General features: G+C 40.5%; 1 protein-coding gene across 1 annotated transcript; it reads right to left on the bottom strand.

Moving 5' to 3' along the window:
- Positions 1-207: 207 nt before the first annotated feature.
- On the bottom strand, positions 208-20,562 carry sstr3 (somatostatin receptor 3). Its single transcript, XM_053442499.1, has 2 exons — positions 20,424-20,562; positions 208-4,709 (listed from the first exon to the last, which is right to left on the bottom strand). Exon 2 carries the CDS (start codon positions 4,651-4,653, stop codon positions 3,196-3,198), a length of 1,458 nt encoding a protein of 485 aa, XP_053298474.1. The 5' UTR covers positions 4,654-4,709; positions 20,424-20,562; the 3' UTR covers positions 208-3,195.
- Positions 20,563-26,983: the final 6,421 nt, after the last annotated feature.

The raw sequence follows: 26,983 nt of genomic DNA, 5'->3' as shown, positions 1-26,983 counted from the left end.
TCATAAATCACAAAGTGTACAGCATGGGGGATATATGAACTTTAGGGTATATACATTTTCCTTTTCAAGAGCAAGAAATGAAGTGACACTTTACTTTCAACCCTCTTGTTTCATATTTATTAATATATGAACATCTATGAAATTGTTTATGACACAATAATGTGGTTTTACATTTATAAGTATTCATTATTGTAATTTTCAGCAACTATACATTCTGTGGGAGAGGCAGGTGTACACACAAATTATAAATAGCGATATATTAAAACACAGCCGCAATTATGTAAAGTTTGTCATCATGGGATAAGTTATAACTGTTCATAAATACTGTCCATCTATAAAGTCTCTTATACACGTGATATGTATTACGTGATATGTATTATGAACCATTTTCTTAAATCTATTACTTATGAATGCTAAATAAGAGGGAGGCTAGAGTAAAATGTAACCACAAATGATTACCTTTATACAGAAAGAGGGGTATCCGTGGAACATTCACAAAATGTTTTTTCCAGTACTTGCCATAAAAAATCACCAAAAAGTTAATAATAAGGATTAATAAAACTAATTTGCATTTACAGCATTATGTTATAATTGTTGCAGTTGTCATCAGTAGTGTCCATACTATTCAACTGCATCTCTGACCTGGTTCTTCTGCAGTTAGAGAAAGCTCTTACATGCGTGAGTCTTTTCTTGAATGAAGACATCAAATCCAATGTGAAAGCCCAAGAAATATCTCAAATTTCGATAAATAGAGAAAAAAAATCAACCATCTAACTTTACGTTAAAGATTTGTTACATGCCCATCGAGTCGCGAGAATTTTGTATCTCTGGATGGAAAGATGGTTGGGGTAGATGAAATACCACTGGATGTAATCTGCTACTACTTTTTTCTTATCCTACCGTGTCCTCATGAATTGATATCAGCCTGATGTCTGAAGCATGCTGGAGTGTTTTTCTCTGAGTCCCTGAAGTTCACTTAGTGAGGTAGCATTCTTTATCTAGTAGTAAAATAAAAAGCAATTAAATGTATTTTGTACTGCACCAGTTAACAGGCCACATTGCATTTATACAAGCTACTAACACTGGGACTATTCATACATTTTTCAACAGTGGTTTGCACGGGATTTGTTTTGAATTATTTCCATATGAAGGAAGATGTGATTATCTACAACATATAAGAGCAGCATAGAACAGTAATGTCAGATTTGAAAGAATGAAATACTGTGACAAATTGATATACTTTACATATTAAGGTATTTGTTGCATCTTCATCATTTAAGGTCTCAGGGTTAAAGCCCAAATGTATACATTACATTGACTTTTGGTCACAATGGGTATCAAAAAGTCTGAATCAGATTTTGAATAAATTGACAAACTTTGAAAAGATACAATTTAAGGTTTTGTGGGAATTAACTTGAACTTCAACAACTTTAATAACTAACACGTTTTGAACTACTTGTTTTGTGTGTAATTATTAACTCACATTCCTGAAATGCTAACTCAATGTCAAATACTGTATTATTAACTTTTCATATTTGTCAATGTCATACAAGCTTTATTATAATAATCTATTTTAAGATCCAGAATGACCTGTCTAATGAATGTTTTACCCGTTCAAAACTAAACCACAGCACAGGAAATTATGTTGCCTAATAACTTATGATAAAGAGAAAGAGACAACATTGCTGCTGTATGACACATATAAATATATTGGTTCTTCCTGATGTGGAGGCATCAGGCAGTACAATATAAGTTTTATTATCTGAAGTCATCAAATGTGCAATAGAACACAAAAATTAAGTCTGGGCTTCTGCAACATTAACAGATACACCTCCTTTACAGTCACATTTTTTGCAACAGCAAAGTTTAGATTAACTAACTAACTAATAGCAGCCACAGTCAGGCCCTCAACAAAAACAAATCTAAACATAAGCCAATACTCATATATAAGGTAAATAGTCAGTTACAACATGTAAAGTCATTCAAACCTTCTAAGAAATTATGCTAATGTGTAATCATTAGCATTTTTTGTTTTTTCAAACACAGAAAAGTTGCTGAACGTACCTGCAAATTGGCACACCAATGTACATATACTTAGGTACATTTTCATGTATCTGTACTTATTTGCATGTACTTTTCACTTTTACTCCACTACATCAAATATCTATACTTCCAACTCCACTTCAATTTTATACAATAATATTTTACATGTGCACATAGTTTTTAAGTAACCAAGAAATCAATAATTAGATCTGGATCTCTGATCCAATCAGAGCGGGCAGGTAACAATAGACCCCGCCTCCTGCAAAAGCAGTTTCACTGGTGAAGAAGAAACTCCTGAAATGGAGATGAAAAGGCCACGTCAATCATTCAGCCATTAGTTACTTTTACTCAAGTAGAAAAGTTTAAGCGCTACTTCTACATTTTTGTCTATTTATTTGTACTTTTACTTAAATAAAAGGTTCAAGTCGCATCAATTTAACATAATTTCATGTTCCTATAATGATAATGTCTCCATGTAGCAAGTAAAAAATATGTTTGAAAGTTATTATGGCTATGCTTAGGCACTCACACTCACATAGCTATGGTTTTTTAAGAGATCGTGCTATGGTTTGATTCGGAAAAAGTCAAAAGCAATTCAAAGCATAGGACAAGATGTGTTTATTAATATTTAACTGTAGCTCTAATCCTTCACCAACACTAACCAAAGTGTTATTGTTGCATGAACCCAACCACACACTTGAGCCTGACACTCCTCTTGAACCTAACAGAACTAGTTAGTAATATCTAAACATAATTTCTAGGAAACAGGTGTTTCAGGCAGGAGATGTCTGAAACATCCTAACGGTATAGCCATGTTGTCAATATACCTTTTAACTAAAGTGTAACATGTTGCAGTGAGTTCAGCTGAAAGTTGTAGGAAATGTTTGTCACATTATGGAACAAAAATCTTTATAATACAACGTAATAACAGTAAATAAAGGTACAAGCCTGTACATTCAACCATGCATTTATACACATTATACCAAAAGTACACATTATAAACTGTCATACATTCTTTCTGAGCTCAGTGATAACAAATAAACGCTTCTTAACCTTGTCTGGTATTTCTTGTGGATTAGAGGCAGTCCTCCCTGCACTATAATACTTCAAGTAATATTTCAAGTAACACAAGCTCAGAGTCCATATTTTACACTATAAATGACTAATCTCCAATGAGGTGCCCTGCTCCAAGTTTTCCTCTGGCAGGGATTTTATGTTCCCATTTTTGGCTCCATTGAGAAGCAATGGAGCAGCAAGTGTGGACCCATTGACTGGATCTTTCCCTTTTGCGTCACCAGCTTTGTCCTTGACCGGGGACGGAAGCTCTTCTGCAGTCGTCTCTGAGAGCAGTGGCCTTGAGCTCTGTGGCTGGAAGCTGCTGTTTCCATTCTGGCCGATTCTGTAGATCTCAGTCATTTCTGAGACGTCTTCCTCCTCGTCGTCCACTTCGTCCCCGATTCCCCGTCTCAGGCTCTCCCTGGGCATGAGCGCCCTCCGCCTTTCCTCATGCAGCTGCTGGCGCTCCATGGGCTCGTGGTTCTCCACCTTCCTTGTGGAGCGGCAGAGCGCCTTCCGGAAACCCCTCTTGAAGTTGTCTGACAAGAAGCCGTACACGATGGGGTTGGCGCAGCTGTTAGCATAACTGAGCAATACGACAAAATAGTAAAGGCCCTGATAGTCTGAGGGCAGGGACACTAGCAGGTTGATGATGTTGAGGATGTAGAAAGGCAACCAGCAGAAGACAAACACTGCAACAACAATCACAACCATGCGTGTCACTTTCCGCTCCGACTTTCTGCGCTTGTTGGAGGTGGCGTGGACTTTTTTACCCGAGCTGCGTATCTTGAAAACAATGAGCAGGTAACAGAGGCAGATGATAAGAAGAGGACAGAAGAATCCAACAGTGGAGGTGTAGATGATGAAAGCCGCGCTCCAGATGTTAGTTGGTTGAGGCCAGGAGATGTTACAGGTGCCTCCGGCCCTCTGGATGTTGGCAAAGATGATCACAGGCAGAACAACCAGAAACGACAACGCCCACACAGTGCCATTCACCATTTTCGCCACCCGAGGCCGCCGCCACTTTGAAGACACAATGGGGTGAACTACAGCAAGGTAGCGGTCGATGCTCATCACGGTCAGGCAAAAGATACTGGTGAACTGGTTGATGGAGTCGACGGTCATGACCAGGCGGCACATGAACAAGCCAAAGGGCCACGACTGCATGGTGTTCTGAACGGCCAGGAAAGGCAGGCTGAGCATGAAGAGCTCGTCAGCTATGGCTAAGTTCAGAATGTAGATGTTGGTGACAGACTCTATCTTTGAGTAATGCAGCACTATGTGAATCACTATAGTGTTTCCACCCAGGCCAATGATGCACACAATGATGTATATGAGTGGGATGAGGACCCCTGCCACGCTGGGACCTGAGGAGACATCTGGGTCGGTGAAGTTGGTACAGTTGGAGGAGCTGAAGTTGAACAGTGTCTGGTTCAGATCGCTGTCGTTGAACATGAGCAAAAGCAGGGGGAGTCCAGGCGAGGGGCCGGCGAAGCTGTCGTTCTCCCACATCCCATCCGTCATCTCTAGCCCGAGAAGCGAGGCGTCACCCATGGATGTGCTCTTCCTCTTGCTCCGTCCTTCTGGCGTTTAGCTCCCCGCCATCTGGTCTGTTGGAAGAGAAAAAAAAAAAATAATTCTACATTTATTTTAATCTCAGAGGAGAAAGGAATCAATGTAGATGAGAAATACAGAGAACTGCGTGTCGGCATGCTGACAGTTTTCTGGTCTAACATTTAAATAGTTATTGTCAAATTTTATAAACTTGCACAACAGATTAAGCTCATTCGATCTTATTCAAGAAAGATTCTGTCCTTTCCAGCAGCCAGTTACAAATTACAGTCAAATGTCACAATATGACGAGAAATTGACTTTCAAACATGTAGATTTTCGAAATATTATTTGTTTCCCTTAATATACATAAATCACAGGGGAATAAAAACTACCTCTGTTTAAAAAAGTGGTAAAATCATTAAAATATTATATTCCCTTCATATATATAAAAGAATAAAACGAAATTCTCTGACTCCTCCTTTGTAAAACACATGTAGCACATTTATCATTTATCAGAGCATCACAACTCTGATTTATTTTTTACTATTGGATCTTCATATTTGTTGCAAAGTAAATAGTAATATTCCTTGAATGCATTTCCTAGATGCTTAACTAAATGCCCAACCCTTACCATAACCGAAACCTAAACCTAATCAAAACCAAGTTTAAACTGTCCGCCTTTTGGGTAAGTTGGAAAGTAAGGAATGGCCAAACTGTTGTGCCTTTGTGAGATCTAACCAACAAACTGTTCCTCACACAGATAGAAGTACAAGTACACACACAGTAGCAAAACATCTGTTGAATGCACTATTCGTAAGTCGCCTTTGTATAAAAGCGTCCTCTAAATTACATTTAATAATGTAATGTAAGAAAAACACTACATTAAAGGGATACAAATGAAAATTCACCACTTTGCCAATGTAGCTGTGGATGAAGGGTTTGAGTCCACAAAACACTTTGGGAGTTTCAGGGGTAAAAAGCGTTGCATCCAAATCCAAACAATTGAAGTCACCGCTCACCATTTCTTCAAAGGCAAAAAAACTACATAAAATGCCCCCATAATGTGATCCAAGTGTATGTTAGCCCCGACATTAAAAATGTTTTAATTTTTTTTTAACATTAGATGTGGTTCCCAGTTGATTCAATTGTATTGAATTTGGCTGCAACACCTGAAAAACTCCCAAAGTGTTTTGTGGACTCAAACCCTTCAGTCACCCCTCCATCAGCATAGTGGTGAGTAGATAATGTGAAATTGCTTTTTTTGGTGAACTATTCCCCAACATTTGAAGATTTCCTGTTTAGTGGTGGTTGTATATACTTCTCTATGCTGTATAATATATCTCTCAGTAAATCCTTCATGAAGGTTATATTGTTGTTCAGTTAAAGTGTCTTTTTACATATATTAATTTAAATATAGACTTCCAGCTCTCAATATGTATTTTACTTTATTGAGAGTGCAACAAGAACAGTAACAGTAAGTAAAGCAGTCTGCCTCTCCCCTCCAAATAAGACACTACAAAAGTTGATCCATTTGTAATCAACATTTTGTTTTAATGAAAAGGAAATAATCTATAAAATCAGACATGCTCTTTGTATTGAGAGTCATGAGAACCCATAGCCCCCTTAAAACAGTGTAATGTGAATAATGTAAGGTGACAACATGTCTACAATGAAAGAAACACATGATGTGGAAAAGATTACACTGAGAGGTCGAGGGACAAAAGGCCAACACCGGATAGAGATAGGATGGAGGTGGATATGAGATGATTCAGACAGGAAACAGTTAACGCTGGTGTGAGGATGGATGTTTGCAGGTGCAATGATTTGACCACAGCAGCTGATACGGCAGACAAATTAAACAGTGTGTGTTCCCACACATGGTGGGATGCCCAGCAGCACTTTGGTTAACGTGAACCAGGAACACACAGGGACAAGCCGTGACTGTGGGGGCAAGACTGTGTTTGCGGTTGGAGACATCTGCATTGACCTTAACAGCTGGTACACTCACTCAGACATTCATCGTCTTGTTCTTTTGATGCATGAATCACTTTTTTGTTCAGCTTTGATAATCATGCTGGCACGGTGGGGACAGGGATGGCAATGACCACTTTGATCCAGATTGAAATATGTCTACAATTGGAAGGATTGTTTTGAGTCGCTTAGACTTTTCCAAATGGTAAAATGCCAAATGTAAAGAAATATACTATATAGGCTCAATGAATCAATTGGAACATTATTGGTTCAGTGTTGATACTGTATATACTGTATGAAGAGAATATACACTTTATATACATGTACATTAGGATGATGGCGAGTTTATAGTTAGTTGTGGGATATGTTGATCTTAAACATTATAATATTAAAAGTCTTTCTTCCTGCTAGTTAGCTTATACCTTAGCTTAGCAGAGACTGAGGGAACAGGGGTTAGCTAAACTCCATTCGAAGGCAGCAGAAGTCGCCAACTAGCATCTCCAAAGCTCACTGCTTGTGTTATTTATCATTTGTGTCAAAAAGTGTAAATGTGAAATTTGGTATAATTTTTATTAGGGGTGTTTTGTGTGGCTATTTTAGCTAAGCTGAGTTCTCGGTAGTGGCCCTGTTGTAAAAAAAAAAATGGAAGAGAAAAAACAGATTTTTTTTTCCATACATTTGTATAACAGATGGTGTCATTCCCACGGACATTTCCAGTAGCACACATGAAAAAAATATATATATATTCACTTCACTCTTACTTAACGACACAGCATTACTATTCAGTATTTAATCTTTTATTAAAACATATCATGAACATGACAAATACTGACCATTGCCTCCTTTCAAATGGGAATTGACAAAATGTCTGATGTTGCTGGGAGGAAATCAGCTGTGGGAACAGCACAGATGTGCCCTGATCAAATTCACTGATAGAGTTCAGCAAACAAATTGAATTGAAGGTTATTGTCACCTGAATGGTGACAACTGTACAGTCTATCGGGGAAAAAAAATCCCATTCAGTCTCTCTACCCTCCTGAGTTCAATTTAAAACACATGACACATGAGGGAGAACAAATGACCTGAAACAGCAAAACAAGAACAAACAACCATCAAAGTGTGGTCTTTTTTCTTATTAAGAGGAGACCTGATACATTTCTACGATTTCAGCCCATTGTCACATTCATCATTTTTCAATATCTTACTTAATTTCTGATCATGGACATTTTGTGTTGCATTTGCCAATTACCAGCACCAAGGGAAACAAAGATAGAGAACAGCCGGGGTCCTTAGTCGTAAATCAAACAGAACCAAATAAACAACAAGAAGGCGTCTGCAATAAATGTTTTTCTCCTCTCCTCTCGAGTCACAGTGTGGCTAAAAGGAGCAAGAGAAACTCTCTTCTCCTCATCCTTGGTGAAGAAATATGAAACAATTATAATAAAACGATAAAATAACATCAGCAGCAGCTCCAGATGAGCATGAGTGTATTGCTTCATGAAATACTCAAAGCTACAATCCATGAAAGTAACATGTAATAATGTTTGTGAGCTTCCTTTGCATTTATTCATAGTTAAAATACAATTTCCTTCTCCATCTCCATCTCCATCATTAGGTGCAACTGCCTCAGATTAACTATTTGACTATCATCATCCATGTTATGAAGATAAATCTGTTTAATATCACTGAAATGTTCCGGTTACAATCTGTCTGAAAAGAAAATGTCAGCTTGCCATTATAAGAGACTGTATTTAATACATCTATTTCGAAAAAACAAAAACAGCAGAAAGATTGTATTGTTGTCAGGGAAAGAACAAAAGATAAAGTTCCTCCAACCAGTTAGTACCAGAATTACTGCCCTGCAGTTGGTGGCATTCACCAACCAGTGCAGTTTCAGTCTACATGCATTTTCCCCCCAGACTCATATGAGGTCACCATGACCTTTGACAACTGATTTCAAACCAATTAATTTTTAAATCCAGGTGACAACTGAGAAATTTGAGGCAAAAATCCCCAAAGAGATCTCATGTTCAAGAGGCCAAACACATGTACTGTGTGGCCACTGGCACCTTGACCTTTGACCACCCTAATGCATTCATCTTTGGCCCTGTCTCAAATGGGACAACACTAACCCTTCATGACTACACGCAAAACAAAAAGGTAGGACCAAGTGGTCGGGGTAAGGGTTGAATAATAAGAATACTGTGCCTGAGAGATTGTGTTCACAAGTCAAAGAATGTGTTTTGTGAGCTCACACCAACCTTGACGTTAACTGAACATTTTTACCAAATTTGAAGACATTCCCTCAAGGTGTTCTTGAGATATCATGTTCTCAAAAATGGGAAGGACGGATTAATGGATGGACAACCCGAAAAAAAATAATTCTAGGAGAAATAAAAACAGGTAGAACCTCCAGTAGAAGGCTGATCAGAGGCCAGAGGCCTGAACTTGAGCAGCTATTTTTCAACTGTGATGCCTCAGAGAAATCAATTTAGTCGCTGTAATATCTGAATTGTATTTGTCACGTTTCATTTCACCTCTCCTGGAACCGTCACCTTATCGTGGTGGAGAGGTTTGCGTGTCCCTGTGAACCTGAGGGCTGTGTTGTCTGGAGCCTTGTGCTCCTGGTAGGGTCTCTCATGGCAGAGTGGTCTCAGGTGAGGGGCCAGACTAAGAATGGTTCAAAAATCCTCAATGAATATCGAAAAAAGAGGAGATGTGACCCGGCCCGGAGGAAGCCCGGGGCCCCCGTCTGGAGCTAGGCCCAGACGGAGGGCTCGATGGCGAGCGCCTGGTGGCCGGGTTTGCCACGGAGCCCGGTCGGGCACAGCCCGAACAAACTACGTGGCACCCCCCCTCTTTTCATCTCATGGGCCCACCACCTGTGGGAAGACCCGTTGGGGTCGGGTGCGCAGCCACATGGGTGGCAGCGAAGGTCAGGGGTCTCGACGGACCAGACCCGGGCGGCAGAAGCTGGCTCTGGGGACGTGGAACGTCACCTCGCTGTGGGGAAAGGAACCGGAGCTTGTGAGGGAGGTGGAGCGCTATCAGTTAGATCTGGTGGGGCTTACCTCCACGCACAGTCTCAGCTCTGGTACCGTACTCCTGGATAAGGGTTGGACTCTATTCTTCTCCGGAGTTGCCAAGGGCGTGAGGCGCCGGGCGGGTGTGGGGATACTCATAAATCCCCGGCTGAGCGCCGCGGTGTTGGAGTTTACCCCGGTAGATGAGAGGGTCGCCTCCCTGCGCCTAAGGGTTGTAGGGGGGAAAACTCTGACTGTTGTTTGTGCGTATGCACCAAACAGCAGCTCAGAGTACTCGGCCTTCTTGGAGACCCTGAATGGAGTCCTGTATGGGGCTCCAGTAGGGGACTCCGTAGTTCTGCTGGGTGACTTCAATGCCCACGTGGGCAACGATGGAGACACCTGGAGAGGCGTGGTGGGGAGGAACGGCCTCCCTGATCTGAACCCGAGTGGTCGTTTGTTATTGGACTTCTGTGCTAGTCATGGATTATCCATAACAAACACCATGTTCGAACATAAGGGTGCTCATAAGTGTACCTGGTACCAGAGTACCCTAGGCCGAAGATCAATGATCGATTTTGTGATCATGTCATCTGATCTGAGGCCGCATGTTTTGGACACTCGGGTAAAGAGAGGGGCGGAACTGTCAACCGACCACCATCTGGTTGTGAGTTGGATCAGGGAATGGGGGAAATTTCAGGATAGACCTGGTAAGCCCAAACGAGTAGTGCGGGTGAACTGGGAACGTCTGGAGGAGGCCCCCGTCCTAGGTATCTTCAACTCACACCTCCGGCGGAGTTTTTCTGGCATTCCTGTGGAGGTTGGGGGCATTGAGCCGGAGTGGGCGGTGTTCAAAGCCTCCATTGCTGAAGCTGCGGCGGCTAGCTGTGGCCTCAGGGTCTTAGGCTCCTCAAGGGGCGGTAACCCTCGGACACCGTGGTGGACACCGGTGGTCAGGGAAGCCGTCCGATTGAAGAAGGAGGCCTTCCGGGATATGATATCCTGGAGGACTCCTGACTCGGTTGCAGGGTACCGACAGGCCCGAAGGGCTGCAGCTGCTGCCGTGTCGGAGGCTAAGCAGCGGGTGTGGGAGAAGTTCGGAGAGGCCATGGAGAAGGACTTTCGGTCGGCACCAAAGTGTTTCTGGAAGACTATCCGGCACCTCAGGAGGGGGAAACGGGGAACCATCCAAGCTGTGTACAGTGAGGATGGGACTCTGTTGACCTCAACTGAGGAGGTCGTCGGACGTTGGAAGGAACACTTTGAGGAACTCCTGAATCCGAATAACACGGCCTCTATGTTGGAGGCAGAGCTCGAGGTTGATGGTGTTTCGTCGTCAATTTCCCTGGTGGAGGTCACTGAGGTAGTCAAACATCTCCGCAGTGGCAAAGCCCCAGGGATTGATGAGATCCAGCCAGAAATGCTAAAGGCTCTGGGTGTTGAGGGGCTGTCATGGTTGACACGCCTATTCAACATCGCGTGGGAGTCGGGTACAAACCGGGCTGGTGGTTCCCCTGTTCAAAAAGGGGGACCAGAGAGTGTGTACCAATTACCGGGGTATCACACTTCTCAGCCTCCCTGGTAAAGTCTACTCCAAGGTGCTGGAAAGGAGGGTTCGGCCGATCGTCGAACCTCAGATTGAAGAGGAACAATGCGGTTTTCGCCCCGGACGTGGAACTACGGACCAGCTCTTCACTCTCGCAAGGATCCTGGAGGGGGCCTGGGAGTATGCCCATCCGGTCTACATGTGTTTTGTTGATCTGGAGAAGGCGTATGACCGGGTCCCCCGGGAGAAACTGTGGGAGGTGCTGCGGGAGTATGGGGTAAGGGGGTCTATCCTCAGGGCCATCCAATCCCTGTACTCCCAAAGCGAGAGCTGTGTTCGCGTCCTCGGCAGCCAGTCAGTTTCGTTCTCAGTGGGAGCTGGTCTCCGCCAGGGCTGCGCCTTGTCACCAATCCTGTTTGTGATATACATGGACAGGATATCGAGGCGTAGTCGTGGTGGGGAGGGGTTGCAGTTCGGTGGTCTGAGGATCTCGTCACTGCTTTTTGCAGATGACGTGGTCCTCATTGGATCATCGGCCTGTGACCTTCAGCACTCACTGGATCGGCTGGCGGCCGAGTGTGAAGCGGCTGGGATGAGGATCAGCACCGCTAAATCTGAGGCCATGACTCTTAGCAGGAAACCGATGGATCGCTTACTCCGGGTAGGAAATGAGTCCTTAGCCCAAGTGAAGGAGTTCAAGTACCTCGGGGTCTTGTTCGCGAGTGAGGGTACTATGGAGCGTGAGATTGGCCGGAGAATCGGAGCAGCGGGGGCGGTATTGCGTTCGCTTTACCGCACCGTTGTAACGAAAAGAGAGCTGAGCCGCAAGGCAAAGCTCTCGATCTACCGGTCGATCTTCGTTCCTATCCTCACCTATGGTCATGAGGGCTGGGTGATGACCGAAAGGACGAGATCGCGGGTACAAGCGGCCGAGATGAGTTTTCTCAGAAGGGTGGCTGGCGTCTCCCTTAGGGATAGGGTGAGAAGCTCAGCCATCCGTGAGGAACTCGGATTAGAGCCGCTGCTCCTTTACTTAGAAAGGAGTCAGCTGAGGTGGTTCGGGCATCTGGTAAGGATGCCCACTGGGCGCCTTCCTTGGGAGGTGTTTCAGGCACGTCCAGTGGGGAGGAGACCTCAGGGAAGACCCAGGACTAGGTGGAGAGATTATATCTCAACACTGGCCTGGGAACGCCTCGGGATCCCCCCGTCAGAGTTGGTCAATGTGGCCCGGGAAAGGGAAGTCTGGGGCCCCCTGCTTGAGCTGCTCCCCCCGCGACCCGAACCCGGATAAGCGGACGAAAATGAGATGAGATGAGATGAGACGTTTCATTCAGCCTCATTAATCACCCAGGACCTTAAAGCCCTTCAAACTTCTCTCTATTCAGTTTGTAAATTTAGGTTGTGATCTGCTGCCGGTGTCACATCGGAGCGAGACAACCTGTCAACCAAATGTCTTTGATCAGTTGGTCTGGGCTGTACCAAGAATGTGTAGGACTGACACATGCACGTTCAAACAATAAAACTATAGTTTATTCTCTCACACAAGATACATTTGAGTGGAATACAAATTTTCAGTCTGTCCTCCATTTGTTTCTGTCTTTTGTGAAATATTGGACCTTTTTTGGGGCCTCAAACTGTAAATTAAAATACCTCAGAAGTTCTATGTTGGAAATAGGTAACTTCAGCTGACAAATAAAGTAATGAAGTGAAATCTTCCTCAGAAATGAATAGAAGAAGCAGAAAGTAGCATAAGATATCATTATCAAGTGTTTCAAAACTGCACTAAAGTATTGCACCTGAGTCCAGACTGAAATAAAAATACATTGACTGTAACACTGTATCAACTGCAGACAAATTCATTGTGTTAGATGGTATTTGAGTATGGACAGTTTGTGTAAATTGTAAACCATGCCGGGCCAAGCACAGAGCCTTGTGGTGCGCACTTGGTTGTTAATAAGATGCTTTCAGCTTAACATTATTTACAGACTGTCATATCTGTAAGCTTTGAAGAAAAGCCTGTTCTCAAAATTATCATGGACAAAATATTGTCAGAGTAGTTGCCACTTTGGTCTTTCAAACAATCTTGGACTAATCAAACAAACTATTTGCAGCTTCTTTACCAGAAGTTCTGCCTTACAGAAGAACAAAGCTGCAGCTATCAGAGCTGCTGAATGTGAAAGCTGCCTTATCTGAAACATGAGGGCGTACTGGTCAATTCTGATTCCTTGGAAGTGACCTACACACAAATTACAACTGCTGTGAGTTGGAAAAACATGTTTTCACATTGAGGTCCGAGTGAGGGAAACATGGTGGTTTTAGTTAACTGTACATCTGTACACACTTTTTCCTGTAATAAACAAAACCATGATATTTCCAGAACCTTAATCAAGTGCTGAGTGTTTGAAGATTACCATAAAAAGATTAACTGCTGGAGTAAATTTGGTAAAAATGTTTTAAAGTGGAAAAAGTAAGTGGACCACTTTACCCCGTAGCTGGGGTAAAGTGGGACACAAGACCACTTTTTTTTAAAACAATCATATTTTCACTGCCCTTTGTCCTGAAAACATTCTGATCATTTCCATTTCTAGAAAACATCCTGAATTAATGGGAAATGTGTACATTTTACTGATATATAATTTGAGCTCGCCTAGAGGGGAGCAAATGTAAAAATTTCACACATTACCCCGCTCTCCCCTATCAATCCAGTAAATATGTCAGAGTTTTAAAATCCAGATCCATTAATTATTCTCTCTGGAATTGATGAAACGATAAAAAAACATCCAAACTCACAGTGTTAAAGGAAGTGATATCAAATTCCTGGATCTGTCCCTTTGTTTGGATCCATATTAAATTGAATGGCTTCTTCCCTGATACATAACATATTCTTCTACCAAGTTTCGTGCAAATATATTCAGTTGTTTTTGGGTAATCTTGTTTAAAATCGAGCCAACCAACAAACAAACGGACAGGGGTGAAAACATAACTTCCTTTGAGGTTTTTGCAGTTTAGTTCGAGTTTGTATTAATCTAACATTTAGATGTTTTTTTATGGTCTTCCTTATTACTCTTTAATCACAAGTTTAAAAAAAAAAATTATAGGGTATAATTAATTAATCTATTTATTTATAAGTGTTGTTTTCTAAAACAGGAGAACGTAAAAGTACAAAACAAACATATACTCTAAAGTGAGCTTTCCAATGATTGCTAATGCAAATGCCCCATTGTCAGAACAAGCAGGGAACAAAATAAAACACCTGTCAACAACAAGCTGAGCTTGTTGATCAGTTCACAGCCTGAAGTGCTGCTCACTGCAGGAGCGGAAATGCCAACATATTAGCTGTCAAGCATTGCTGCACCGCTGAGATGAGCATCCAGCACAAAGGTCAGAGGCTGTGACGGGAGGGGAGCTTGAAAGGTTCAGAGTATTTCAGGGAGGAATTCCGTCATCCTGACACAGATCAGCAAATGCATAGAGAGCACAGGTTTGATGTGAGTACCAAATAAATTCTTGAATGTTAGGATATACACGAAGGAAATTATTTATTTAGTTAAAAAAGCATTGAAGCAAGCAACAAACCTCACAACTCAGTTAGTATCAAGCAGATTATAGAGATTATTCCATGAAATTAAGTACTCGTTCCAGCTCTTAAAGTGAACATTGAGTTGTCTGGATCAAAATGTTACTGTTCTGATTCTCTCTCACCGAACATTTAAAATGATTTTTAACATACACCACAAACATAAATCCAGATGAATGAAATCTTTTGTAATTGAGTAAATAAACCTTGGCTATAAAAATAAGTTAAGAATAAAGAAAAATTGGATTTTCCAAAGCGACTGAACCCGCTATGATATTAACAAAACCTGTTATTCTGAACTGAGTCTCGCAGTAAGAACGCATGTCAGGGTCATGGTAAAGGACGTCAGCTGAGTTGTTTGAATAGTATATTTACTTTGCTTTCTTTTGTGTTCTCTCCTCTTCGAAGCCGTGAGTCAATGTTCAGGAGTCGGTACTGGGATGACAAGCTATGAGGGACATATTGGAATAACATAAGCCTCGATATTAGAATAGTGTATTTAGAAGATCAGTGTTTTTACATGAGACTACAATTGGGTCACAGTCATGGAAAATCCTCCTCATTGGCTGCGTCCTTCATGTCAGTGCAAATCAAACATTATGAGTCAGCAGTACAAGTACAGTTTGACTCCGTGTCAAAGGGGAATCCATCGGGAGGTAACTATAGTAACAATCCACAAGCTTTTAAATTCTGTACGACCTTTACAGGTCACAATCATTTAGAGATCCCATTCACACACCAGCAGCACAGGCATAAAATAGATTAATGATTATGATAAGATTGTTTTCCTGTGCAGTTCCATGCAGGTAAAGTACTACACTCTGCGGTGTCCTTGAAAATACTGTGAATTTATAAAAGAGAAAAACCTTTACTTCCACTTTGTCTGTTACTTTCTTGGAGTAGGACACCTCGCTGAGCACTACAAAGATCTGTGGATGGATTTGTTGAGTGAGTGGGAGGCCGTCTACCTGGTTATGCTGGCTCGAGTTAAAACTTGGTCATTGTCTTAACAGGATTTCAAGTTTTTAAATTATTTTGTAAGGTGCAGCATTCAGGCAACTAAGGTGCACAGGAAGTAAAACCGACTCTACGCTTGGAAAAAAACAAGTCGGTCTTTTGCTGGAGCAGCTGATAACAGCACAGGATCCAATGAGTCGTTGAGAATTCTGATTGGATGTGAAAGTAAAAATAGATTCTACAGGATAGAATGCATCGGCAGTAATGACAATTTACTTTCACCTGCAACCTGAATGTTTATGAATTCATTTATCCAGTGTTTGATGTCCAGCTGTCCCTTTAAATGATTTGTTCACTGCCTATCCAGACCACTGCATTCACACAAATGTAGAGAAATATTGATGAAACCTATAATAGTTTTATTAAAAACACCAAGGAGGTTATATTTCTGCAGACTGTTTGGTTTGTTGGCTTGTTCAGCTGCTTTCAGACGTGCACATGGCGCGGTCTCTAGCATGTCTGACAGACAGCGCAGAAAAAAAGTAAACACAAAGCCCACAAAGATCTCAGGATGAAAAAGGGAGCCAGACACATTAAAGATGCCGGCGAAGATGTCAAGTTGGTAAGACAATGAGATTCGAGAGCTTCTAATGATAAGGGCAGATGCCAATGACGGTGTACTCTTAACAAAAATATACAATTTCCACACCAGCTTTTATGCATTATGTTCTGCCTCATGCATGTTCAACCGAGGATCCACCCCTCGCCTGAACGTTGAATTTTTACAATCTCTTACTGCATACTTAATTTGTGAAAGACAATCTCCAGAAAATGTTGGGTTACAATTTTTGACTGAAATAGCCAAACACAATGTTATCACTTTGTCTAACATTGTGAGAAATGTTCACTGATTTTCCAGGGAATAATTCATGGATCTGTAAGAAAAACAACAGATGTATGTAGCTGAGTGGTGCAGCTTGTTTGTGACTGTTGGGTCTTGACGCAGGTATGTACTCTACTGAGTGCCATTCTAGTATTTGAAGGGTTCAGTGAGGGGAGTGTGTATAGAGAGTCGCCATTTCATTTCACTCTTCATTAATTTCTCGTGTGCACCGCTTCTAAGAAAGTCGTGTTTTTTTACCATTGACTTCCCCATTCTTTTATTTTTTCAGCTGTGACAAAAACTTGAATGTTCCCTGACTGGTGCTAATTTTATTTTGTCATTTTAATGGTTATTATACTGTTGGTATATTCAAGTGAGTGGCAGCACATCAGCTGTTGGAGGAACCACTATCACTATCACAATTTGCTTGTTTCAGTTTGACACTGAAGTATTTATAATAAACAGACACAAACCTCGACTACATCTTGTCCAAAGGAAACAACATTTGAGTTCACGTCTCACGAGCAGACAGGAGTGAGGACGTCGGTTTGAGAAGTGTGACGATTCCTACAGTACTGTGTTGAATGTTTTGGACACTTGAATATTTTCTATATAGCAGTTGTCATTTCTGTCCTTGCATACAAATGGAGTGGTAGAAGGCCGTGAGAAGATGAATTGTCTTGTTTTCCTTGAGCTTTGCAGCCATGGAAACACAAATCACATAATCACAAAATGGGCTGCAGAAACTTATGGTCTAAAAACGCGTCAAGATTCGCTGAAGCAGTCTCCTGCTGAGAACTTTGAAAACCTGTTCTCATGTGTACTGAGCCGAGCTGGGGAGGTTTGACAGATGGAGGATGGTCACTGCAGCAGATGGTTTGACTGAACTATGACAATCATTTTTTAATTGAAAATTCTCAACAAAATGTCATAAAATGGTTAAAAAATGTCTGTCAGTTTAATAAAAATTATATATTGGAGAATATTTGGGCATTTTGCGTTCAAGATGACATAAACAAACTACGATGTCACTCAATAAAGCACAGAGCTCTGCCAAGTCCCAACAGTCCCCATGAATTCATCAAATTGCACACACTCAAAAATATCAGTCGCCAGATTTTTTCACCACATGTGTATACTGGTTTTTGTGTAACCATGACATACAAACCAGGACTGAAATAATTGACAGAGGTAAAAACACAACGTCTTTAGCGAAGGTAACGATTTGGATATCAGTATCAACCAATTCATTAAGTGAAGAATCCTGTAGTTTTGTGGAGCATTTGTTGTCAAAATATAAAAATAAACATGAAATTACACACAAAAAGTCCTACCAACAGTGTTTGTTCCGTTTGTGCGTAGACACGCTTGCTGAGGATCACAGATGTCACAGAATCTGTTTCAGTCATTATTCAGAATGAATCAGCGGCTCCTTGAATAAATCTGTGGCTCGTGGCTCGATGTGTTGATCGACGCATATTAAGCAGTGACTGCCTTAAATTTTTTAACCAGCTCTCCTCTAAACTCAGCAGGAGGCCTGTCTGAGGGCGCTGCTGCTTTCATGAGGGTTAAGAGGAGCGAAGGAGGCATCTCCCGGGGGCTCGGTGAGTCAGAGCTTCTTATTAAACCCGGAGATTTTCAGAAACAGCCTGGCATCAAAATTTTGCCTTTAGTTTTGAAGCTTTGCTGCCCTGCCTTTTCCAGGTCCTTGATATGAAATAAAAAGGAATATCAAGGGAAAAAAACATCAGAACCAAAAGGGAAATATCTGTTTTAAGTGTTTTTTTGTTTCTTTTTCTTGAATCAATTTCAAGAGTAATGGTCCTTAATAGGTTTTTTTAAATTTCATAATGTTGATATGATATCTTCATAAGTGCCTGAGTCGCTTTCGCATTAAAGTCCCGAAAGCAATTTTTCAAAATGCAACAAGTCTAAACTGAAATCCATGCAAAAGCTGCAGCACAAGGTTGAAATGATCAGAGATTAGATGCATGATGTTATAAATCCCCCAGCTGTCAACTTTCATATTGTGCCTTTTACACGCTTCTTAAGAATTTAAAGAAACTGCAGGAGAAACCAAAATCTACACGATTCCCTTAGATGTTGGTTCATGTTTGATTAAAGTTTTTCAGGTTACATATCTTCTTTCTTTTCCTTCATGTACAGAACACACAGAGGGTCTAACACAGAACTGGTGGCAAAATGACACCTAAAGGACCCACCATGGCTGCCACTGCTGTATAGCTGTCAATCACATGGCATCTACGCCTAATGCACGACATGCATTGGTGCTTTATCGTGTTTTTTTTACTCTAAATGGGACCTTAATTTACAAATTTACATCAGGCTGTATTGTAGAAGACTTGAAACAATGTATTGAGATTGTGTGTGTGTGTGGACGTTTTTGTGTTGATGGGATAAAATTCAAGATGACATATTGAGTCATATTGGAATCTTTTCTTTTCATATCATATTTTTTTCTCTAATTTTGATTCATTAAGATGCAGGATAAAGACACAGCCTCTGTGGGTTCAGATTAAGAAGACATGATGTTGTTTTGTTCCTCTGAAATGAACAGAACAAATCATGTCAGCTGGTAATCGTACGCACAATGTCACTAACACAGTGGGGAATGTTTCTGTTCCTGCGGAGAGAAAATTATATTTTCTTTTCAGGATAATTGATCCTCGGGTCACTGAAATAATTAACAAAACTCTCATCCTCCAAGTAAAACACAAATATTGAAACTCAATGAGACGAGCCAAAATAAAAAGGATTTTGGATTCAGTGACATATTTCATCTTTTAAAATGTTGCTTTTAACTAAATAAAACTTGGATTGTGACCCAGCGTCACAAGGACGAGCAGAGAGGGAGGACGGAAGCAGGATTCAGATTAAGTAAACAGGCCCATTATTTAATCAATAAAACATTTTATCGGCAACCGTGATGTGATTGCTTCCAGGTTCTCAAAATAAAAGTGACATTTGAAGATGTCTTATTGTTTATTTAAAGCGTAAAATATTGTTTTAGGTATTCTTCACAATTACTTAATTAATCGAGGAAATCCCTAACAAGTAAGAAAAAAACACTATATGCGCACGGATTAAAAGAGATGAGATTCTCACAACTTGTAAAATGCTGCAAAAAAATTTAAAGACATATATAGTATTTATAAATTAAACATGTATTCTATTACATGTACCATGTCAACCCACTTTGTGCTTCCCACAAATAACAGTTAAATCAAAAAGAAAGATACTTAAACCTTGTCTGCTCAGGAAATCCTCTACATCCCTTTAACTTCAAATGATTTAACATCTCACACCCTCAGATTACATTACTGCAGTTCCATCATGATGTTTGTCAGTGAGGTGAATTTGACTGATAAAGACAAGACTCAATCTCTCTGGAGTGAGCATACAGACTCAAAATGAGCCCAAAGACTCAAAGCGACTGACAAGAGAGTGAGATGCAAAATAATAACTGATGCAAAAAAACGACTTAAAAGTGACACAAACACAAAGAAACACACACACGATTAAAATAATCAACAAAGAGAAGCAAAGGGACGAGCAGCAGATACAAATGAACACACGGAGACACACGATGACTACAAGGAGTCACACCGCAACCACAGATATGCAGAAGGAGACAAAGACGCAGAAGTGATCCAGTGTGTGTGATGTGTGTGACAATGAAACATCACTGACTTCTCGCAGGCTGCTGCTGCTGCTTCACACTCATTCAGACTAAAACCATCAATCATCTATAATCAATAAGGAAAACCACACCAACGCTCTGTTACAACTTACCTGAAGGTGCAGAGACTTATTACCCAGAACCCCTTCCTCTCCTCTGGTCAGCGCTCACTCTCTCCAGGACGTGCTTCTCCTCTTCATCCTCCGCGGTGACACGCTCCTCTCCTGCCCGCTCCTCAGCGGCTGTTCGTCGGTCTGTTCCTAAGAACCGACGGTCTCCAGCTCTGCAGCAGCAGCTCGTCACAGGCTCTGCTGTAACTAGGTAACAGCTCCGTGTGCTGCACACAGGGAGGAGGTGTTAAAGTCCTACACACACAAACACACACACACACACACACATACACACACACACACACACACACACACACACACACACACTTAGGTGATACATTTCCTTCATTAGTTTTGCCCTCAAAGAAATATCCATCCTTTAAACAGACCTGATTGTTTAAATCCTAGATCCATAAATTATTCCCATGGGAAATTAGTAAAAATGTTTGTATTGTATTTTACTGATTTGGATTTTAAATCTTTGCTAATGGTTATTGTAATACCAATAATTCCATATTATATACCATATTCACAGATTTGTTTGAAAGCTAAACAAAATTTCACAACAGACAAAGATTTACTGTTATAAAGCAGATTTTGGTATAATTTCAACACTCAAATTTCTGGATTACATGTGTAAACTCAGATTCTTTTAAGAAGGCGTATTTTACTTAACTCTGACATTAACCTGTTCTGAGGATAAACCTTTATATTCAGATAATTTCATTCGGTGGTTTTTCGAATGTCCTCGTGTGATATATGGAGTCCTCTGGTTTGTCTCAACAGATTTTTTATAAATATAAATATAAATCGTCTCCTGAAAAGCAATAAAAAAAGCATTACAGATATCATACATGCTTTAACTGTTCGTGTGTTTGCTGACATCCTGGATTAAGTTATGTTGTGGTTCTGTGACAAATAAGAGAAGATGTTTCATTTTGTGTATGTGGGGTATTTTACAGTCCCCCCCCACACACACACAGACCTCAGCTTCTGTAGCTCAGGCTGATAGTCGTCTTGGGTCTAATAAAGCAGATGTGTCCCATTTTTCTTTCAGATGTATTGATTGAGCAGCGTGGGTAAAACCGATCAATGGATTGTTATTTGCTGAAGTAGCCCCCCCACCTTGGCACACTACTATCACCTCTGCTGTGCTTCAACAAACGGACCATTCTCTGCTCTAATGGCTCGCTCTCCCACTAATGCAACACAAGGTCTTCTCTCGTGTTAAAAGGGCCATGACAACAGTATGTCTCTGGGTCTTTCAAACAAAGATTCTTTCCACATTTCACATGAAGGACACCAAACTGGGCATCCTTCAAAAAATAAAACATATGTGTGCTTTTGGAATCAATGAGAGGTTTAATCTACATTTAGCAACAGGAACTGTTTAGTTATTGTGTTTTTCAGCCACAGCAGGCAGCGGTAGGAGGGTATTCCTGTAAATGAATTACTTTCAGGTGTGTATTGAGAGTTATGTGGATGCCCTTACAATAATCAAACTACAGTGTCTAAGAGTTTGTAAATGTCCATCCAAATGTGTTGTGAACATGTAAGAGAGAACACAAGTGTTTCAACATGAATCAGTAGATGTAAACAACAATCTGTAAATGTGTACACGATATGAAAATCTGTACTGAAAAATAAGTGTGCACAAGGCTGTCAATGTGTATTGAGAAAGTTAATGGGTTTAAAAAGTGTTTACTTAGATTTGTGCACTTGTTCACGAGCGTGTAAATATGTACATGTGTAAATATGAAAATAAGAAAAGTAAATGAGGTTTGCACATATGTAAAAAAATATAAATAACTAGTTCAAAAAAGCAGATTGATTATTTCCGCCTCAGGTGCCTCGCACTTGTTATCAACGTGTTTTTGCAAAAGCAAAGAGGTGGTGGAGACCAAAAACAGACATTTAAGAGAGGAAATGTTGTACTTGCACTCATCATGTTGCCACAAACATAACTCCAAAGAAATGGTTGTGTCGCTCTGTAACTTCTGGATGAGCAAATATATAATTTTCACAGCAAGAATCTTGACTTGTCACAGCAGGAAAAAACTAATTTCATCAAACCATGTGAGTGAGCCAGAGTCTACAAAACCCAGAGCCTGGAAAAAGCTCACCTCAGTGGAATGAAGTGGTTTGTAATGTTATCAGCTACTTTGCTTTTCCTGCTTTGACAAGCCAAAATGTTTTCTTGGGAAGAAAGCTCTACAGGCAACTGTTTGTTAACACTTTCACCATATCAACTTAATTATGTGACAATATGTCAGTCTTGTGTTCACAGCTTGTTTCCACAGAATCATTTCTTGTTTTTTTCCCTTTGCAACTCCATCCGCACCTAAACTGCATCTGCACTGCAGCAACAAACAGCAAATGGACATTGGCAGTGAACTCAGACTCGACTTTGTAGATAACATAATGCTGGTGAGTTTCATTCCAAAACAAGAGCCCCAAAATTTTAGTAGCATAGCTTGAATAAAAACAAGAATATTTTCTACATATCCTAGATTTTACAAAGTTTTTTTGATCTGTAATAATATAAATATAAATATTCCAGCTGAAAATGTACGATAGATCTGTCACATATTTAGTTGTGCAGAGACTTTTAATATCTTTAATCCTTTCAGCAAGTATTTTAAATTTTTCAGCAAAAAAAGGGGAAAATCAAATATGATTTGCAATTGTAAAGATGCTACAATGTAATTTGAAATCACTTTATTAAGATACGGTTGTAAAATTATGTTATGTTTATAAACTGCAACAGCAAATATGTTTTATATGAAACCATTTGCATTATAACTCTGATTATTAATAAAAACGTTTACATTAATTTACATGTCTGATAAGTTGCAGATATGTACAGTATGTTGATACTGAACATATCAGAAAGATACGCGCCAACCAGGGCTGTGGCAACAGGTTGGGTAAAAGATGCCTCTGCCTGGGGCTCCAAGTTGAGAGAGGGGGCCCCTGAGAACGGATGATCCGCAGCAATAATTTTGTGAGAAATTCTTTAATCTGCAATCTACAGGAGACTGCAATGACACTACGGTCAGAAACTCTCCTGATGAGGCCCCATGTCGCTAACTTTCTGCCAAAAGGTTGATAATTTCCAAGGTTTGGTTGAAGACAACAACTTCTATCATGCACCTTTCTAGTAAAGGTTATTTGTGCTGCCTTTATCTATAAAAAGAGATATGTCCGTTTCAAATGAAACTTCCATGGGCCGTTTACGTTGGCATAATCGTTAAGCCATACATCCACTAAAGGGGAGCGCAGAGTTGAGAGTCTCTGACAACTACAAACATGGCGATGGTGGAGGAGCTTGTTTGTGATAATGTTCCTCTTTGGAAAGAAGAAGCCACTTTGTAAATGGCATAGATACTTTCTTCCCTATGTCCTGATGATCATTTGGCTTAAACTATTGGCTACACTGCCCCCACCCCCCCACCGGTATGCCCGGTGGTTTACTGCTCTGTTTCGTCTGTCTGTGTAAGCTTTCAAAAGACAAGCACAAATACAGACTCAATGAGCACTGAGTATGGAGAGAAGGCTTTGTCTGTTTATACGTACTTGAGCATAAATTAGGCTAAAGGAGGATCAATGTGACCTCACAGAGGGGAGGCTCTGTCTTTTCAACTGCTGGATCTAATCCCAAATGCAAGAAATACAACCAAGACATTTAATTTTAGGAAATCATTATCATATCCAAAAGATATAATAAATAAGACACAGTTGCGTTAGGACTCAACGCTATTCTTGTGTTCACTGGTGAATTATTGTCTATGCCTATCACCTACAGGCACAGAGTAGTTATTTACAGTTCACACTGTCTCTCCTTTCTCTAAAGCAGAGTGCAGAGAGGTGCAACTGACTGTTGTGTTTGGGGAAGTGCGAGAGCTTGGCCAAGGTTAAAGGCTTCACTCTATAGACACCACAGATAAGAGACAGCGTAAACAGGCAGGTCTGTTTCTAGAGCTAGAAAATACACTTAATTGTTCAGGAACTAGCAGAAACATAGATGACATGATCTGTAGGGGTTTACAGTGTGACGACAGGAAATGAGACTTCATGAGATGCACAGTTGTTGTATTGAGGGGGTTCAGATTTTCTCCTTCGCAAAGCTTCAAAGAATATTTCGGCAGACGACATCAAAGGGCTCCTGAACACTTTCTTCACTGATAAGTTGACCATTAACCAGCAGATTTTCCACTTACAGTAATCACGCATTCACCACTTGTTTTCATGTTGTCGCTGAAGAATGCATATTACAGGAACTCACAGGCCTCATCTGTAAACTGGCCTTACCTGGTAAAACCAAGGTTATCCATCTTATTTGTCAGCCTAGAGCCAACAGTAGATAACAATTCTTTAGCCCTCATATCATTGCCTCAGGGAATGGACTCCTACAGTGTCTGAAAGGTCATGAACAACGCCCACGTCCTCCCTGTCTGACTTCATCCTTACAATAACATCAGTGCAAATCACAGTCTTGCTCCTAAAAGTCAATGAAATTGTCGGATTAAAACCTCCTCTGAAAGTCTTTATAGCCTGCACATGGAGATGTCAGAGTCCTTGTTTCCACCTTGAGTACTTAACCAGGTGCAATGTGTATTTAAGTTGTCATGAGAGAGAGAGAGAGAGAGAGAGAGAGAGAGAGAGAGAGAGAGAGAGAGACAGATTGGCATGGCGGGTGGACGTGGGAGATTATTGTGTTTCATACCAGAGGGTTGAAAGAGGGTTACCAGCTGCCGGCAAGCATCTCCGCAACAAATAAAGCATCATGGTCCAGAGTGGGAAAGGCTTTTTGACTTTTAGCTATTGGACCATTTTTAGAGCTCTGCAGGAGTCTGATGAGTCAGTTGTGAATGATGAGGTGTGGGTGAACGCCATTCTAAAACAAAAAGAGGATCATCGTCATCAGTTATGGGCTTCCTCCCTTTCAGCTGTCTGATGAGCTTCATGGCCTTGGAAATCTTTGAGCAATTTTATGTAAAATAGCACAAAGACGCAAACATTATTATGAAAGGTTTAATAGTTCACTACTTCAATTTGATCTGCACGTTTTACTCCACCACGTTTATAAAATTGATATTTATTTAAGAAATATTTATGTACTCCACTGTAGTAGATATCATATAGTTATCTGAGGGATTCAGTTACACATTTTTTCATATTTTTTTCCTTACTTTAGAGGGTTAGGATTTTTGATAAGGGTTTACGAATGAGTTTATGAATACAATGCACTGTTGGATGTTAAACCAGTGTTTCTTAACGTTTTGAGATTTTTATCCCTACTACAAAAGTAAAATGAACATTGTTGTACGATAATTTTGCCCTGTGTACAATCAGTAATGCCAAAATGTCAATGATTTAAAATAATTTTATAATTTTGTGAGACTTAGTATTATCAGTAGTAATCTAGATGGTAAAATATGGATCACGTCTGTCTTTTATGCATCTCTTCTGACGTGAAGTTTTTGCAGCAAATCCCGAATGTTGTGATGATGAACCTCGACGTGATCGGCGAACACAACGTAAGCACATCCGGTTCGCTACACTTGACAAAAATCGTTAAAGTTTTACAGATTGTTCAGAATCTCGACACAGCTTCGATACGTTTGTATTGAGTGTCCCATCCCTACTCTAGTCGTGAAGAATAATTTTCTCAAAATAAGATATTTTAAAGCTTCTGCTACGGTACTATTTCGCATCTGGCAACGCTGATCAAAGCATACGGTATATCTATAAAAAAAGTAATGTAAAAACAACTACTTCAGTACAAGTTCAACAAGATTTTAATCTTATTTGATTCAAATTTCGATAAAACTTGAGTACAGAACCGATTAAGTCAGATATTTCATGTTGCCAAACCACTTGATCTACACTGCCTCAGTGGGGATCAGACCCTCATCTTTTGTTGCAGACAGACTTTGTGATTTGGATTAATTATACCACCATCTTGCCTAGTGCGGGTTTTATGAAAAACATTAAAAGAACAGATGGTTCCTCCTTTCCGCTGGGACTAAAACCATCAGGGAAATCAATCAACCATTTCTTCTACCTTCAAGATAAAACAGTATGATGTTTCGTGTAGCAGATGTTCATCAAAAGTTCATTCCCGCCAGGATTTTGGGAGAAATTGTTCCAACCTTTAGAGACCGATGTCCCCAAAGCTTTTTTTTAGGATTTCGAGGGATGTTGCAGTCGATGATTTTAAGGCTTTTGTCGTAATGACATTATCTATAATAATACAATATTACACAATATCATACAATATTTGTAGGTATAAAGCTTTCAACACTGATCATGCTTGAACTATTTTTATGAGTATTTATAATATGCAAACCATTTATTTTTGTATTTGTTTTGTCTAGCTCGCAGAACAAAAATCATACAACTCTATTTTCCTGTAGAACAGCAGTTCAATTAGCTCCAGCACTAACTTTTGTCATTTTACATTATATTCGTGACTCATGTTAACACTTGATCTCACAAAAACGTGAGTTCAGTGTCGTCCATGTTTTTGGCTGCACTTTTTTGCAGGTAGCACTGCTGTG

This window comes from Pleuronectes platessa, chromosome 16, assembly GCF_947347685.1.
Source record: "Pleuronectes platessa chromosome 16, fPlePla1.1, whole genome shotgun sequence".
In the NCBI taxonomy this organism is placed as follows: domain Eukaryota; kingdom Metazoa; phylum Chordata; class Actinopteri; order Pleuronectiformes; family Pleuronectidae; genus Pleuronectes; species Pleuronectes platessa.
Note: the sequence above shows the minus strand (reverse complement) of the source record. Positions and strands in the feature narration are given on the sequence as shown.